Source organism: Melospiza melodia, chromosome 12, assembly GCF_035770615.1.
Source record: "Melospiza melodia melodia isolate bMelMel2 chromosome 12, bMelMel2.pri, whole genome shotgun sequence".
Classification (NCBI taxonomy): domain Eukaryota; kingdom Metazoa; phylum Chordata; class Aves; order Passeriformes; family Passerellidae; genus Melospiza; species Melospiza melodia.
In genome coordinates, this window is record NC_086205.1 from 11,701,537 (window position 1) to 11,720,136 (window position 18,600).

An 18,600-nucleotide genomic window follows, 5' to 3' on the forward strand; every position below is an offset into this window, starting at 1 on the left:
GTTTGTAACACTCTGCCCAGCTGACTCCTCTCTAGTATGTTATCCTTTTCACAGCTTGCAAAGTTATAAAAAGCTGATTAAATTGCTCAACCTTCAAAAAACAGAGCATCTTCAACTACTAGAAAGCTGATCATCTCAACAGGTGAGTGAATTTGAGACTGGAAAACTCTACTGGGAAATACAGGTTTGGGATATCAAAAGATGCAAAATATTATCTTCCAAAGGCTGATCTGTTCTCTTCAGATTTTCTCCTGCACTCATGCTGCACAATTTCAAAGTCTGGAGCCTTTGGAGAGGATCTAGGAAGGGGATAGGAAAACGAGAGGAAAGACAGAAACACGGCATCTGCATGCAGCAGCAAAAAGAGGATTCATTAAACTTAGGAGAAGCCTACCTTCAAACAGTCTTCCAGACTAAAAGGAGGCATGGAGTGCACTCTAGGAGCAGTTGGAGCAGTCTTATTAGCAGACTAGAGCAGAAAAGAGAAGGAAGACAGTGAAAGAAAGGAGCTGCCCCAAAGAGATGCATATTTCCTCATATACTTCAACAGTTAACCTTGTCACAACAAGTTTGTGAAATCAGGGCCCACAACAATTTGGCTTTTAGAAAAAAATTATTATTACAGCAGAATAACCATTACAGTCAAAATAATGGACATTTGTACAAAAGTAGAGTCATACAGTCAGCAGTGAACAGAACTAGTAAAAATACCTCTTTAAAGTACTGTCAGAGGAGCATCTTGTGATGACAAAACCCGTAGCTAAAAGATGTGGTACAAAACAAGAGTTGAGTCCAGCAACGAGAAGAGAAACTAGACTGGGGAAATAACAACTCTGAGAAACTCATGTACAGAGTAATGCAAAGCACAGAATTGTTAAACCCTTTGCTACATTAGCTGACCTTCATCTTCACCATTATACAAACAAACCCCTTCAGTTATTGGTTTTTGGTATTTCTCTGAGGATCTGGCACATTGGGAAGAATTTCAGGAAGTGCACTTCAGAGGTGCATACAGCAGTTTTCTCTCCAGGTAGTTTAACATTAAAATGCAGGCTTGTTCATGTATTCTTCCACTGTCTAGAAAACAAAATAAAAACAACAAAAAAACCCTGATGCATTGCATTATGGAATGGTACAGTAATATTCATAGAAATCCTTTCGTCCTCTTTGAGGACTGCTATAGTTTTGCAGGAAATTATATAAAATCGATTAAAGTGCAGAAATAATTCTTCTTTAACATGTAACAGAGTGGTTTAAAATGTGCCATTTAAATCATGCCATAGCACAGCTGTGGCTAAACTCATCATGCCAGTGGCCTTTGCACACAGTGGCTGAGTTCCGTGTGCCCAGGGCAGAGCAGGTGAAACCTGCTCAAATCCCACAGCACAGCCCAAGCCAGTTCTACTACTGTGCTGCTCCCTTCAGGATTGTGATGGATCCTTCACTTCCAAGGAAAAAAATGAATGAAACCCATCACATTCAACTGGTTTTGCCATTCCTGCCTCAATGTTACTCATTACATTCCAAGTTACAATGGAATTCCTGCAGGGTTCTGAATAAGGGTTACATATCTGTGCCCTGCAGAAAAACTACCCAGGTGCTTCTGAATGAAAGCAGAGTTTGCCAGCAAATATTCTTTCCAATTTTAAATGTTAATAGTAGGTCATGTTTCCAATGCTATTAGTGAAATAGAAGAGATTTTTCTGTATTTACATATACATATGCATACCTAAAATATAACCTTAGATTATGTTCCTTTATTAAAGAAGTATCTTAGATACATCTTAAACTATTTCTTAATAAACTCTAGCAGTTAAGCTGCAAGAGAGCAACAGCTTTTTATGAAGACCCTGCAGATGATACCAAAAGGGTTGAATTGAAAGCTTATGTAACTGCACTGCTGTACCTGTTGAAACTGAATGCAAGACACTCTTGGATAATTAAGCACCAGAAGTGCTTAGCTGTGTTTTCATCTCCTGTCAAACAAGGAAGATTAAGAAGATGAGGTGTTTGCCTTTTGTCCTCCTCTGCCTTACCTCCTGCAACATGTCAGAATCTTCTATGGCTTTCACTGCAGTTTTCTTTGAAGTCTCTTGTACTTCTCCACCAATTATAAACTCATCAAGAATAAAATAAGCTTTTTCAAAATTGAAGATAATATCCAGCTCGCACACCTGCCAGAACAAGAGGCCACAACTAGATTTAAACCATTTTTACAGTATCATAAGCACTTCTAGGCCAAAAGCTCTTGTGATGATCAAATATCCTCAGCATAAGCAGCCCTGTGCAGGTAGCAGGGTGAAGAAACAAACTGCATGTTATGTAATATTGAAGCTTCTGCACATGTTCTCTCCACATATACACTTACAGCAGAGATATTCCACTTATTATTAACTTCAAGCTGGCTGTCAGAGATCCAAGCTGACTTCCTGGCCCACTAACCCTGTCACAGGTCCTACACAGCCCTTGTAGTATGGGTTATCTGGGTTCACAGAGCAAGAAAATTCCCTGCCCAACAGGAGCCACCAACTGCTTCTTAGTTTTGAGGCAGTACAGACACGAGTCGTGGCACATTGATTTAACTAAGTTATGAATTAAGGTACGCAGGATCATTTAAAAAATATTCAGAGAAAAGATGGGTCTCTTGTATTCTCTAAAGACTTACTGAAAGACTTATGAGGACCTTCTCTAAGTCTTTAAAAAAGATTATTTTATCTTTTGCCTCTATGTCCTTAATTCTTACACAGTATTATGAGACAAACAAAACTGGTATATCTGAAGATGTCAGGAAAGAGAATTAAACCAAACAAATCAAACAAAACTAAAACAAACAAAACAAATCAAAACCAAACCTGTTTTGAGTCTTTTTAATAATCTTTCCTGAAGTTTTCCCTTCAAATTCTATACCAAAACAGACATACAAAGCATCAAGATTAATTCTGGGTGAGTGGGAAAAGGCTGAGAAAACAATCTTATGATCATTTCAGCACTGTTTTAAAAAGTACTCTAATAATTATTTTCACGCTGGATTGAGAGTTCATGCAGGGCAAGTGCAGCAGATGGAACACAAAGCAAATCAGCTCCACATAATTTTGTTTATCAGACAGACAGGAATGAGTTCATGGGAGAAAGTGAAACCTACATTTCCAAAGTATCTGTCCAGGAGCTCCACGTATCGATGAACGACCTCTAGTGTCAGCAGCTCGTTGTCCTGGTCTTCTATTGCACAGCAGAAATACAAACTAGCATACCTGGGGAAAAACACAGCAAACACATGGCAGTGAACAGCTGGGACCTCAGTGCTCTGCTCCTCTCTTACAGGTCATTCACCTGATAGTTAATTCTTATCTAGTCTCTAAAGTAAACATTTTCTGTCACTCTTAGAGTGTCCCAGAGGACACTTTCAAAGATCAAATTATTTCAACAAATTATTATTTTAGTTAGAAGAATCAACTCCACTCTTGGTAAAGCGGGACACGTGTAACACTGAAACAGGCAATAAATCAGTAGTAAGTAGTTCCTTCAGGTCTCCTCCTCCTGCTGCAATAGCACTGCAGTAAGTGGGGTTAATTAGACTGTAGGAGAAGCCACCCCTTCTAATTAAAAAATAAAAATAAGGCAAAGGTGAAAGAAGTTACATCTCAGCATTTGTCATCTGCTGGCTGTCAAATGACAGTGTTTTACAGAGGGCCAGAATGCATGAAGCTGCTTAGACCAAAGAAGCTTTGTAACCAACTTGCACCAAAACTATGTTTAAACCAACCCAAGATCTATTCAGCTTGCTGATACTGTGGCTGGAGGCCAACTTGTCACAGCTTCTGGTCAGATGTTTATATGCTTCCCATCACAGCAGGGAACTCAGTTTATTGGGAGATGATTAATTTACTCAGTGTACTACACATTAAGGCTACATTTGTTTGCTGCAACTGTAGAACAAACAGGCAGTTAACATTGGGCATTGTGTAACTGGGGATCAGTGATTTCTTTGGAGAAGGAAATGAGAATTAACACTTTCCAGAGCAACAAATATTTCATAACCAAATTTGACAGAATTATGGAAGTGCCTTGGAACAATTTCTCCAGTCTCCACAGATAATAAAATCCAGAACACACATCTCAGCCAGGCTACCCTGTGGAATTTGAAGGGGCAGTGAGGTCTAATGCCTTCTAAACACCAATACCCATTACATTACTCATGTTTTTCTCATTTGACAGACTGTACAAGTATTTTGCACCCCACAATTACCCTGCTGGTTTGTCCAGGGACACTGCCTTGCTATACCCAGATTGCCAATGGCAGGCTCCTAACTCAGCCCAGCTCTACGAGCGTTGTTTGCTGCTTTTCCTTAGGTGAGCCTTTGTTTTTCCTCTTCTAGCATGTGTTACTCATATGAACAGTGATTATACGTTCTTACAAAATTACTCACACCTTTTGTAAACAAGCTTGAGGTCTTTCCAGTCAACAAAACTACTTGTTTTTTGATTGCGAGACAAAATAATCTGAATAATTTCTCGAATGATCTTTTTCTTCTCTTTATCAGGTAGCGTCGTGTACCATTTCTGAAGCCTTAACTTCCCCTGCCGACTGAACAGCAGTATAAAGTGTATCTAGGGTAAACAAAGCAACATGGTTAACACCAGGGCCAAGGCCAGGGAAGAGCATTCCTCTGCCTGGCACCAGAAATCCGAGTCCTGGCCACACACCTCCTGGCCTGGCACGATGGCTGGACACGGTGTCAGTGAGGTCTGGGGGAGGCTCAGCATGGGAAAGATCTCTCCTCTCTCCTGTTTCTTTCCCAGGCAGCTCTCCCCTCCCTGTGGCACATCTTCCCTAGGTAAACCCTTCACATCCTCTCCTACCCATCCTCCTTACCTTGTGCAAACAGCAGCTTTGCTTCCTTTTCTGCCCCTGCCCTGGGGAACAGGAGGAGCCCCAACACTTTGCAGTGGTGACAAGAGGGCACCACCCCCTCCTCCAGCAAAATAGATACCTCAGTGAAGGGAATAAAGACATCCACAACAGCAGTAGGGAAATCAGGGTCAGTGTGGCAGAAGGCTAGAAATATGAAGACTGAGATGGTAATCATAATCACTAACAACTCTGATATTGCACTATTTCAGATCACAAAACAACAGGTTCCTAGAAGAGGTAATAAGGGGCAGAAAAAACCTACTTTGGAAAAGAAGCTTGACTGGTTTTATTGAAGAAATAGGGATATTATGAAACTCAGACAACTGTAATCAGTGAGTGATACTGTATTAAATAAAGGACAGTATCTATACTGTTCAAAACTTTCCACTTTAAAGTGAGTCATAACTTTACAAGGTTTGACCTATGATTGTTTCCTGCCCAGCATAAACAGTATTACTGAAATACACAAGAGCCAGCTTTTAAATGCCAGCGGGGCTTTGAGAGAAAAGTATCAATTCACATTTTTATAAAGAGTACTATTAGCAGGTTAAAATAACTGACCATAATGTATATTAGCAGTACAGTATCCCATTCACCCAGAGCATGAAAATGGCTTTAAGAATGCAAGACATCACTTTGAGCACAACATCCTTCTCCAACAGGACACCTGCTAAATGGGAAAAAACCCTACAAACCCACTGGGGGGTGGGGGGAGATAGAGATGTGTTTAATGGCTGAAGACATCTGAGTGCCCTGCTCTTGCCAGGCATCCTGACTGGGCTCTCACCAGTACCAATACCAGGCCCCAGGTGTCTGCAGCTGTATCCATGTGTGTGACAGGTACACTGCCAGCTGTCCATACAGTGACTGCTGGCTTCCCCTGATCCTGGGGGGACCAGGGAGAAGCACAGGAGCCTCACTTTCCTCACTTGCTCCCAATCCTTGCAAAGCCCTGATCCAGCAGGTCTCTTACCACATCCGTGACCATTAGCCTGACCTTATCCTTCCCTAGAGGTTTTTCAATCTCTACCCTAATCCCTTCTGCTCCTTGCTTCCTGTTCCAGTATATTGCTGTACCTATACTTCACCACTACATTTCCAAATGAGGATTATAAAGTTAGTCTCCACAATCACTGTCAAGATCACAATGCAGATTTCTGTGAAGATACAATCACTCCACACTGGCAAAGTCTGAGTAGAGAAGTCAGAGAAGTTTCTACACAAGGAAAAAAAAAAAGAAAAAGCTACTGGATTTTAAACAAAGCATTCATTCATAATTCAGAACCATTCTCTAGCTATCGAGTTGCATAGTTGTTGAGTAATCTGGAGATAAGAGTTCTGACTATACTGAGAAAGACTTCAAATGTGGGCTCATTTTAGGGAAAGGAGGAAGGTTTTAGTCATGTGTGTCTTTGGCTGGATATAAGGCTCTTGCCATTGTTAGTCTAATGTGCTCGATAAAATTACACGGATTTTGTAGCTGCATTCTGTTGAGTCATATAATACTCTCCAGACAAGCTTGCTAAATAAAAACAAGTATGCTGCTGGCAGGGCACATGGCCTGATTACAGCGAAGAGCAAAGCACCATGGTTCTGCCTTTCTCTGTTCATATTACCAGCTGGGTTTCAACATGGGAATCTTGCAGCTGCCAGGGTTACCCCTTCCCAGGTGATGTAGGGACAGCACTCACCGAAAACACACTTGCACACTGAGGAGCTGGCTGAATGAAAGGCTGTTTTGCTTGCTGCACAGCACATTAACTCCAAAGCCCTTGTACAGATGAGGGTGTTTTGAAAACAGAGCATAGGCTCCACAGATAAGGGCAGCAGGTCAGCAGGAGTCCATCTATAAGCCATGGGGTAGAGGTAGCAGCTCTTTGATAAACAAATTACTATAAATATGGTGAAACATCAGATAGGAGAGGATGATCAGATTTGACTGAAAATGCAGCGAAGGAGTCAATGAATCTCTATCAAAAGTATGTTCAGCATAAGGCTGTGAGCTTTGTGGCATCCTTTGCCTGCTTCAATAGGAAAAGGAAGTTAAAAGGTATTCTGGTTTAGGGTCAGCTGTTGGACCCAAGAGACCTTAAACTGGAGTTTTTAAACCTCATGCCTCTAAAGGTTAAACACCAACAAACCAGGGAATCACTGTGACTATTACCACCACTTTCTGCCAATTAGTTACTGCAGGATGTTATGCTTCATCCATAGGAAAGTGAGCTGCTCTCCACTTAAAACTGCTTTGAGAACTCCACTGTTTCTTCTACACTTGCAGGTGATGTCTCACCATCACTTTTATGAGCTGAGGCAATGTTCTTTTGCAATCAGAAAATATCCATTAATGCTCCTAAATGCATAAATGTTCATACACAAGCTCCAAAAATCTCATTGTTTAGGTCTCCTGTCCCACATTGTTTCATATGAAGACTGTAACTGCATACCTCACATGGCAATTTTATTATTAAAGTAATATATACAGGTAGAAAATGGCACAATTCTAAATTTTATAGTCTGCGGCAAAATAATGCACCCTCAAGCCTAGGTACGTATCACTGACCAGCTAAGAATTACTGTAATAAAACAACTTATTAGAAAGCTGCAGGTACTCAAAAGCAAAAATATCCCCTTCAATTTGGGGAACTCTGTAGGAGGTAAATACATTCTTAAAAGGTTAAATGGTTTTCAGCATTTTCAGTTTCAAGATCCAGTGCTGCTCCATTCAGTTCAGCTTTGCTCTGCCCAGCCCCACTGTCAGCACACAACACATTCCTCACTCTCATTGCTCTGTTCATTACATCCCACTGGAAAGACTCTGATGCATCAATAAACCTGCTAATATTGAAATACTGCACAAACACAGATCTAACAGCTCATCTGTTCCTTGCTCCTTGACTGTGAAAACATATTTGCTTTCCTGTAGTGCTGATGACAAGACAGATGTTGATTAAGAAATTTTTGGTTCGTTTTCAGCAGCCAAACTGCAAAGAGAAGTAGATTATCCTGCAATGCTTTACTCATCTTTAAAAGTTCTAATTCCAGAGGAAAACAAAGGTAAATAACTTGCTACAAGCAGAATATCTCAGAAAGCAGAGTGCATGGTTTCCTTTCTCACCATCCCAGGGCGTGCTGGCTGTGACTAACAATCACCAGAGCCAGGGCTGATGCCAGAGGGAATTTTTAGGTCCAAGACTGAGTGGGTTGGGATGAAGAGTACAGTTCCTAAGAGAGCATTAGCTTACCTCACATGTGGAGTCTGTGGAGACAAGCTTGGTCTGGGAGCTGAGACTAATTTTATTAACTTGTTTTACTGAATCAGACCAAACCACCCACAGCACTGTGCAAAATGACCTCCATAAACGTCAGCAAATAATCCAAATGACAGCATTTTTTATTTGTAGGCTATTGGAAAAATAGTTTGTTGGGGTACTTTTTATATCAAGCTTTTAAACCATGGAACTCTACCCCCTTCTCATGCATCTATGAATCAACTGCAGCAGTAAGTTACCTAACAAATTGGAAAGTTATGGCCCTCTGTTCTATCAAGATTTACACAACTGTACCAGGATAAAAACCAACACCCTTAGTTTCAGGGCTACAAAAAGAAAATCAAATGCTAGACTTTGACATGAAATAATTTACCAATAAACAGAATAGACATCAAAAAGGCAAAATACAGAAGGTTTGCATATTCATGAACAACAAATACAAGAGAGACAAATGAAACTAACATACACTGTGATTTCTTTCCACCTTCCTTGGGAGACCTTTCCCTCCTTTAACTAATGGGCTGTAACAATCTGATAAGCAGCTCACCCAAGCCTGTCTTCTGGCCTGCTCCCTGCCAGGACTGCAGATCCCCTTTGGTGCAGCCTTCCCCACTGTTTGGCCATTACACACTTCAGAGTTATCAAACCCATTACAACTAGCTCAGTAGGCTCAAACTTGGATCATTTTTGCCTTTACAGAGGGTTTAAAATTTAACCTAATCTGCAACAACTAGTACAATTGTCTAAAGGGCTGCATTTCATTCCATACACAACAAACCACCTGCAGGGGTAGCAGATAAAAATGAATACATGGGAAAGAGACTTTCCTAGCTTTCCTTTCCTACAGTAATTTCTCCAGTTCACTGTTTAATAACACAAACATGTAAAAGATGCCAAATTTCTTCCTGCAAGGTGATCTCCAGGGCTGTGCAAGAAGCTCTAATTCATTGCACTGTGAGAAAGAAGAATGTGCACTACAACTGCTGCTCCTCTTCCTGTAATTCAACCTGCATAACATTTGCTGACTGGTTCCAAACCTGTTCTGTGGCATCTGGCTTCTCCATGTCCCTGGGGGAGGAGAGGAGGACAGAGATGGGAACTCACCAAGGAGCCTCAGGGGAGGGGAGGCACAAGAGGAAGACTGCAGAAAAAAGAGCAAGAATCCTCTTTCCTGTCTGGGTGTGTGGCTGGGCAAGGATTTGCTTGGTGAGGCAGTTCTGGGCTTACACTCTGCTTCAGCTGTAACCTCTCCAAATTTGGTTAAAAGCCCTCAAAAAATCAAAGCCACCTTTATAAAACAGACACCTGAAATGCACATGTAAGTAAAATTTGCAAATTAGGAATTGCTATCCTTAAACAGATATCTTGGCAAAGTGAGGAAACTTTCAGCTTTCCTTAAAACTTTCTCTAGGGCAACAGACAATACAAGACATGCTAATCAATGAAATTTCCCAGACCACATAAAATGGGAAGTGGTATGAAAATCCAGAACTTCAGCTGCCAGCAGAAGCCTGGGGAAAACCAGCCTGACTGGCTGTACCTGGTGGAGAGGAAGCAACTTGCTATGTGAAAGCTCTTTTTTCACTTACTCTGATTCCCCTGCAGTCTGCTTCATCTGCTGCCACTGTTTTAGTCTAACAGAGTTCATATTCTGCTTTTCTTTTACTATTCTTCATTCTTTCCTCTGATATGAAAGAATCTATTTCCCAACACAGACAACAGTATTTTATCAGTATTTACTTTTACATCACAACTGAAAATGAACAAAACCTACTTTCATTAAATTTTCACTTTTAAAAAATGTGAATATTCACATTATTCAAAAGCCATCTGCTTTTTTTTTTAATCTCCAAAACATTTCAAGAATAAAAAATTCCTTTTAGTTTGTGCTTTGTGTAGTGAGTTTGTTTTGTTTTGAGGAGGGGGGGAGGTAAATACTGAAATTAAAAAAAAAAAAGTGAACATACAGTTGGTTTGGAATGCCAGGTGTTTAGGGTGAAATGAGAAGCATGCACTGAACAGACCTATTGACCTATTAACAATCTACCCACATCAGGACAAGACAGAATACTAACACACTCGAGTACAGGTGTTTTGGTATTCTGCTCTTACATGAAATCCCATCTGGCTACTACTGACTTTTAATACACACTCTGGGGTTTCAGACCTAAAGCAAATATGTAAAATTCTAAACAGACTACTTTATTAAAAATATTAATTTCCTTGTTTGTTCTGTCACTAAAACATTTATTCAGAGCAGCACAGGAGCTGACAGATGTTTGTTAAATACTGTTGGCTCTCAGCTTTAAAATTTCAAACACATACTTAGTCTGCATGATGTAAGCAAATAAGGAAAAAGAAAATATGCACAAATCCAGCAACACAGAAATTCTGAAGCAGTGCATTGCTGCCTACCTGGCACAGGATTCTTCCTCACTTAATCTCCATTAGGAATATTTCTGAGCAATTTCCCCTGAACAATACATCCAAAGTCCATGCAATAAAAGCTGTGCCAGATCATTACAGGCACACGTGACCATAGTTACACATTGATTTTATGCTTTTCATGATGCAGCACTCACCCTTATCTTATTACAGAAGATTCTAAATGGACCAGCACACCAGCATTTGAAGGATATTTATAACACATGGTATCGATCCAGACAGCAACAACCTTCTCAATAGCCTCACTTGAGTTAAATAAAACTATAATCAAAACAGGATGGCTGAGCTCAAGCTGCTCCCTCCTGATCCCTAACTAAGGACCAGAAAACAAAGCTCAACGAGCTTTCTAAGTGCCCAAGCTCCCTCTAGCTCTGCTCCAGCTTATCTCTACATCCAGCAGGTCCAGTCCTCTGACCTTGGCTCATCCCTCATAAACTGGTCACATTCCTTCACCTATGAATCAATTCCTCCCTACAGCACAGGCATGGACTGGTGACATTCCTGCCCGGTGTCCTCCTACAGCACAGGCATGGACTGGTGACATTCCTGCCCGGTGTCCTCCTACAGCACAGGCATGGACTGGTGACATTCCTGCCCGGTGTTCTCCTACAGCACAGGCATGGACTGGTGACATTGCTGCCCAGTGTCCTCCTACAGCACAGGCATGGACTGGTGACATTCCTGCCCGGTGTTCTCCTACAGGACATTCCTGCCCAGTGTCCTCCTACAGCACAGGCATGGACTGGTGACATTCCTGCCCGGTGTCCTCCTACAGCACAGGCATGGACTGGTGACATTCCTGCCCAGTGTCCTCCCTACAGGACATTCCTGCCCAGTGTCCTCCTACAGCACAGGCATGCCTGTGCCTCCTCCTCACAGGCTGGGCTGTCCCACCAACAGCACAGATTTCGTGCTCTGGAGAGCAGAGGCAGCTTTCCAAAACAGCCCCAAAGGGGGAGATGCAGGCAATGGCATCCAGTTCTTACAGAGGATAATTACTCTTAATTTTCTTAAATTTTTATTCCTGCCAGTGGAATTACTCCAGTTTTCAGGTAATAAGCAAGCACAGACCAGGCTGGAGTTTGGCCCAGGCTCTGCCATAGGAGAGCAGGCCAGGGAAGCAGCCACAGCATTGTCCCTTCAGTGCCACCACAGGACACACACAGCAGGGATGGGAGCTGGCTGAGCTCACAGAAAGCAGCAGTTTGAAGAGATTTGAAACAATTATTAACTCGGCTATCACATCCCCTCTGCCTCCTAGGCTGGGCTCTTAGAGGTGTTTTTATTTGCTTACATGTTTTTGGGAGGCAGAGGATCCCTTCCTTAGGTTACTACAAGGAGGAAGGACCAGAGGAGAGGCTGAACAAGCTGCTGAGAGCTATTCCTAATTCACTACAACCCCAGTGCACTTTAAAGGCACAAGAAGCTATTTTTCCAGCCTGTTCTTTGAACTCCCAAGTGAAGAAACAGAGCTAACATCTCACCCAGTGGAGCTGCAAAAGGTGCAGCTCTTTTAGTTTCATTTCCACTTTGCCTTATCAGTTATTTGCAAAGCCCTGTTACATGGAGGCACTGCAGGCACTTCCCTTGCCTCTGACCTCTCCAGGAGCAAAGTTAAAAACCTTTGCTCTGGGACAGGGAGGCACACCCAGATGGCGACAAGCTAAGCTGGCTCCTCAGGAGCTCACAGACACTGCTCCAGCCTCACACCCGTTCCTGAGCTCCAAAAGGACTAAAGATACATGTGAGTTCAGATCATGTTTATAACTCTGAAAGAGCACAGAATAATCTTATGGAAACACTGAAGCATTTAACTTAGGCATTTTCAATTGAGAAATTCTCCATTTTCCCTTTTAAAATGGCAATTTTTCTTTAAGGTAAAAAACCAACATGGATTTAACCTAAGCATAAACATAAAAGCAGCAACCACTGTTTACAGAAGGAGGGGCCAGAGCAGAGAATCCTCCAAACTGCTTTATATCTTGGCCCAACATTTAGCCTGTAGAATGAGAAAGGATCACAGATTCATTCTGCTGTTTCTCCAAGCTCTGTCATGGGACTTCAAAGCAAGGAAATGCCTGAGGTACTGCCTCTTTCCCATCCCATCTCCTGAGCCCAGAGGCTGTTGAGAGTTTCATGCAGCACTTCCCACAGATTCTCCTGAGCTCAGAGCACACAGGCACTCACCCAACATTTCACCTGCTCTCCTTCCAGCACACAGCCTTGCACAACAAAGGCACAACATGGTACATTTCTGCATTTTACTCAAACAGTGGGTTTGTTTCTCATTCCTTTGTAGTCTGTGCCCATCACTTACCCCAGGGGGCTAAGCAGGGGATGGTGACCTCAGAGCTCCTGTGCTGCTGAGAACTGCTTGAGTGTCTGAGCAAAAGTATCCCAAGCTCCAAAGGCAAGCAGCAAGGAAACACCAGGCATGTACTGGTTAGTGAAGAGGGACTTTAATGCCCTCCCTAAGAGAGGAGAGCAGATGGACATGCTACACAAACTCAGCAAGCTAGAGAAGAGAAAAACACTGGTGAATGAAGTAGCTGGGGTTATGTCTGTAATACTGAGAAACACACTTCAGGACATTCCAGGCCAGACAGGCACGCCAAGCTTGCCCTCAAACACACAAATGCAAATTGCACCTTCCCATCCTGCCCAATGCCTTTGCATTTGTACTCCTACTCCCAAATGAAGTGCCATGCTTGCAGGACTGGATCTTGCAACTCCCTCTCTACATTGCAACATCTGCAGAAATGCAAAGGCCCAGGGGTGGCACTCAAGAAAGCACAGAGCCAATGCAGCCAAGTCCTCCTGCAGAGGACAGCCTGCAGGAATGGGACAGCAGGAAATGAAAGGGCAGGGATGGAAATCAGGAACTGGGCACACGTGATACAGACAGAATCCTTTCACACAAGCAGCATTGTTTTCATTTAGGCATCACTAGCAAGACCATGGCTGGCTCACAGAAATGCCTGATGTGGATGCCAAAGCAGAAATCTTGCAAGTACTTGAGGGAAGGGCAGCTCTATCTGCCCTCCCCAACTCACCAGCTTCCTCAGTACTTTCATCACATTGTCCTTTTGCAGCTCTTGCAGGTAACTGATGGCTTCAGAAGGTCCATGGGATCATTTACAAAGCATGGGATTTTGAAGTAACTAAAGATATGGATTTTCTTGCCTCAGGACAGACCCAGCTGCCCATTATCCCATTTGCCCACCCTAAATGCCATGGCTTTCCCTAAAGCCATCCCACATCCTAGTAACTCCTAGCTCTGACATGCCTGCAGTTTCCTTATTTCTGAGCAAAAAATAAATATATTTTGAAAAACAAGAATTATTACATTGCTGATTATTAAGAAAATAATCAGCAGATGATCTATCATAACATTTATTTTGCTTTCCAGGAATAAACTTAATATCCAGGGACAGTAAAGCATGAATGGGACTTCCTGCATGGTCTGAGTGGGCTCCAGTATTAAACAGTGACAATCTGTAATGGTCATGGGCACTTGGAACATCCAAAATTGGCAAGTCAGTGATTACACACTTCCAACATTTTTCCTCACAAATCCCACAAAATTCTATTCCAAAATCCAACTCAATGACAGTGAGTAACAGAATGTGAGATTATGGATCTGCCCCTGAGCTGTACTCTGCTCTAAGCAGCTTCCAGAAGGGCACAAGCATAATGAGCAGAGCATGTGTAAAAGCATCTGGTAGTCCCTCCAGGAATCACAGGTTTAAGAATAAGGAACAGAAACTGCATGCAGACAACCCACCTGGGCCCCACCCTCCATGAACTGCCTAACTACTGGGACATCCACAGCAGTGAACTGAAAACAGTCATTTACACTGTGGGAAAGAGTATTCCTATTTATTTTTTAGACATTTAGTGCCTAAAAATTTCACAGGATGTACCCTGATTCTTTGTGTAGCAACCAATCTTCCCGGTGTTCATGCTTTCACGTGTTTCTATCACTTCCCCTGCAGTCACCTCTTTGCAAGCAGAAAGTCTACAAACTCAGGATCTTCTAACAGGCTTCTAACATAATTCCTTTGCCATTATGTACCACCACAGTAAAAGTTCACTACAAGGCAAATTAACAAAGAAATACCACATGAACTTTTTTTGTCATCTAGCATAAGAACTGCTGCCTTCAACAACACATTAATTTATTTGTCATTTTGTCTCCTCTCATCTGTTCCAATCTCGTGCCCTCCCCGTCCTTCAGAGGTAAATGCTTAGAGGCAAAGTTCATTGTCCACTGAGACCAATACACAGGTGTATCATGTGGAACATAAGGAGTCATTCTTAGAACTGTAAATAGTAAATTCTGTGCAGCACTGAAAATGTCTTTTGCAGATCTATGTCAATTTTCACAATTAAGGGCATTGAGGGTGTTGATGAGATCAATATTCAGAAGAGCTGAGAGTTCATTTCCAAACACTAGGGAGGTGTCACAGCTGCAGTCACAGCAACTGATAGTTCCACCCCAGCTTCTAGATCAGTGACTGGCTATCAAATGACTTGCTAAGTGGAAACAGTGCTTGCCAACTCCTTTTCTATTCAGGCCAAGTACATTTTTAGAGCAACTGTGCTCAATGGGATTCTTCTGATCTTTCTCCAGGGTTTCAGATCATGCCCATAAGTACTCATTTGTCTCCCTGTAGTGATGAGTAGCACACGTAGGAGGGAATCAGACCCTTTACTACAGAGGCACCAATTCTGCATGCAGAGCTACGCAAGCAGAGCCCTGTATTTATTCACAAAAGTAATCCTGATAACACGGAGGCAGCAGTAGGATCGAGGTGTTGCAACACTTACAGGCACAAGAGACTAACAGCAACACATGTCCTTGGGGAGACTTATCTTTTTCTCCTCTCTGCTCTCTCCCCACTCTCTTTGTTGAGACAGCAATCCCTCATGACATGTAACTCTGCTGCACCCACATATGAGAGGAAGCAGAATTTAGTCTTTCTGAAAAGTAATTTTTAAAAAACCATGTCACAAAGCAGAAGCTGGGCATAAAAGCTTTGTTTCTCAGCTGGATATGAAGTCAGTTTTGCTAAACAAACTCTTCCCTGAAACTTACATGGAAATCTGCAAGAGAGCAAACAATAGGAACAACCCTCTTGCTAAGACATGGTACCATTTCCACAAGCACCTTTAATTCCATCCCAAAACACAGTTGTGGCAAGCATAACTCATTCCAAAATTTCAGAACAGAGGAACCAGTCTATGGAAAGTTTAAATTACCTATATAAAGTTCATCACTCATGAGCCTGGATAAGGCTAACTCTTGGTTTGTAACCCAGCAAACACTTTTTTCTTGACTCACAGCCGAGTGTTAACAAGCCCTTCCCAGAGACTAGATTATAGAGAATTTTAAAGCCAGAGTTCCCTGACAAAAGCACTGTTTCATCAGCACCAGATCCTCAAGAGAAGAACAGGGTAAAGCTGACAGCACTAATATAATGCAGGAACGCCAGAAAGCGTTTGTACTATGGCCTCAAAAAAGGAAAAATAAAATTCTTACTTGTAAGAATGCACACTCACCTTGTAAAATTCTAACCATCAGTACAGCAGGCAGACTCCAGATCGTCAGTAGCAGCACTGCTGTAAAAGCAGTGCTCCCCCGGGACTATGGTGAGTGCTTTGAAAACTGGCATGTGTGAAGCACCCGCATCAAGGAGAGTTCTGAGATCAGATTCCCTGAAATCAGCTCCCATATTTACTGACCTTCAAGGGCAAAATAGGAACTCCAGTTGTTTACATAAGCTTTACCAGAGGGAACTGGGTATGTAGGGCTGTCTCGGGGTGTAACCAGAAAAGTTACATCTCTACAGGGACTTAAGGTGTGGAGACTGCCCTGCCATCTGTAAACTCATTACTGTGCATATTCTATTTGCAAATATAATGACAGGTACACCTTTCTAAATACAGGAGACTAACACATATTTAGCATTCTGGCTTAACCACTGAAGAGAAACAACACAGCTCTGCCTTTGAGGATAGAGACAAACAACAGCACTTGGCCTCCACTGAAGGAGTTGAGAGGCTTCTGTTCAGCTGCACTGCCAGTAACTGGTATTACAGGTGCACAATGGGCAAATTGTGCAAGACAGCAGCTCGGGGCATGCCCGCAGAACCTGCCTCAAGCCTGAATTATCAAGCACTGAGATGGTTTCTCTATTAAGAGGCATCACTGCCCATCTCACTACTTGGGAGCAGGCAGTCCCCCCCACCCCGCGGGGAACATCCAGCTATTGTTCTCTGGATGTTGACCACCATTCTTCACAGAAGAGAGCATCCACAGCAACCTTTTCTGATCTCAGCAAACCAACACCAAGGCAGCACTGGAGAGGCAAAGGGTCCCTCCGCGGATCCTGCCCGTAGCCCTTCAACCCGAAGTGCTGCTGCCCCTTCCAAGCTCACACTCGCCGCTGCCAGCCCTGAGCCGGGCAGCACAGTGACACTGGTGACCGACAGACGGTTCAGAACCAGACCCACACACTCTCGCTGATGCATTACCTGATAGAAAGGTGCAGCCAAATCCCACCAAGCCCCATCAGACCCGGCAGTGGTGCAGAAGCACCCGGGCTGCAGAGCAAGCCCTCCACTTACCTGACAACAGGGAATACACCTGGGGAAAAGCTCTTCCCAACGATCCCGTCACAGGAAAACCCATCCCCAACACGGACCCGCCTTGCCCCCAGTCAGCCTAGGGACAGACACATCCACACGAAACCTCACTCGATCCTTCTGCAGGCACTGGAGCCGACCTGCGCCTCAGCTCCTCGAGTTACAGCAAGACTTTATAAATAAAGCTTCTCTGTAACAGCCTTGTTTTCCTGATTGCCTGAGAAAGGCTCTCGGCGTGACCCGGGCTCATCCCGAGGGTCGGAAAACAAAGCGGAAGAGAACTTTCATTTCCCCGAACAGGTGCAAACCTGGTTCGAACCCGCCCGGGAATGGATTTCAGCGTGCCGCTGCCGAGGGCAGCCCCGCTCCGCCCGGCCTCGCTCCGCGCCCTGACAACGCGCCCGTCGAGGGGCACGGCGGCTCCGGCGGGCCACGGGCGGCTGCTCCGGCCCGGCCCGGCCCCGCTCCGCTCGGCCCCGCTCACTCACCATGGTGCGGCGGCTGGCTGGGAGCCGGCCCAGCCCGGCCCGGCCGCCTCCGTCCCGCCCGCCCCGCTCAGGTGAGGCCGGGCCGCATCGCCTTCCCTTCCCACAATGCCCCGAAAGGGAACTACCGGCGCTCCTCCCGCCGCTCCGGGCAGCGCCGCGGGGCACGGGCTGGGGCCGGGCAGGGCAGGGCCCGGCTGTGAGGGTGCTGGCAGGCCGCGTGTGCCGGGCCCCGCACGGGGGGACCGCACCTGCTGCCCCGTGCGAGCGTGAGCCGCTCAAAGGGTCCCTTCCCCGCCTCGGCATTCCCGACACCAATAAAACAGTTCGTGTTTTCACTGGCTCCAGCTACTCCCCTGTCAAGCATTCATGCCCTAAAGACACGGGTAGATCTACAGGCATGGTTGCTTTGCTGCCCATCTCCATCAAAATGTAACTGTGATAGTTTAAATACTTTCAGCGGATGGGTTTGGCTGAGCGGTGCTTTGTGATGCAGCTGCATGAGAGGGCAAGGCATCAGCAAATCCCCTAACCTGTGGCAGGGATTTGCTGATAAGCAGCTGGTGCCAAAAGAATGTGTAACATCCACAGACTCAGCACTTGAATCAAAAGCTCTAAATCCAGGCCTAAGGGTTCTCAGATTTGTACCAGGAGTCTGATCCAGATGCAAACTACCACAGGGGCATAAAGTGAAAAGACTTAGCAAGCTTAAATCCCATGTCTGTAGTCTAAAGGAGAGGCATCTCCACAGCACAGCATGTATCAGTTCAGGATAAGGATCCCAACTGCTCAGACAGGGAAGAACTGTGCCCTGGTCCTGGGTGCAGTGGTGCCTGTGAGC

General features: G+C 44.0%; 1 protein-coding gene across 1 annotated transcript; it reads right to left on the reverse strand.

Moving 5' to 3' along the window:
* Positions 1-594: 594 nt before the first annotated feature.
* On the reverse strand, positions 595-17,798 carry AP1S3 (adaptor related protein complex 1 subunit sigma 3). The gene is made up of 5 exons (XM_063166804.1): positions 17,763-17,798; positions 4,430-4,608; positions 3,143-3,251; positions 2,037-2,174; positions 595-1,077 (listed from the first exon to the last, which is right to left on the reverse strand). Exons 1-5 carry the CDS (start codon positions 17,763-17,765, stop codon positions 1,042-1,044), a joined length of 465 nt encoding a protein of 154 aa, XP_063022874.1. The 5' UTR covers positions 17,766-17,798; the 3' UTR covers positions 595-1,041.
* Between the last annotated feature and the right edge of the window lie 802 nt (positions 17,799-18,600).

Excerpts from the sequence above, each read along its gene's own strand:
- AP1S3 (XM_063166804.1), bottom strand. Across the intron at positions 2,175-3,142 it reads TGGACAGATACTTTGGAAAT|GTGTGCGAGCTGGATATTAT; the intron begins GTAGGTTTCACT and ends TTGTTCTGGCAG. Across the intron at positions 1,078-2,036 it reads ATTCTGACATGTTGCAGGAG|ACAGTGGAAGAATACATGAA; the intron begins GTAAGGCAGAGG and ends TTTGTTTTCTAG.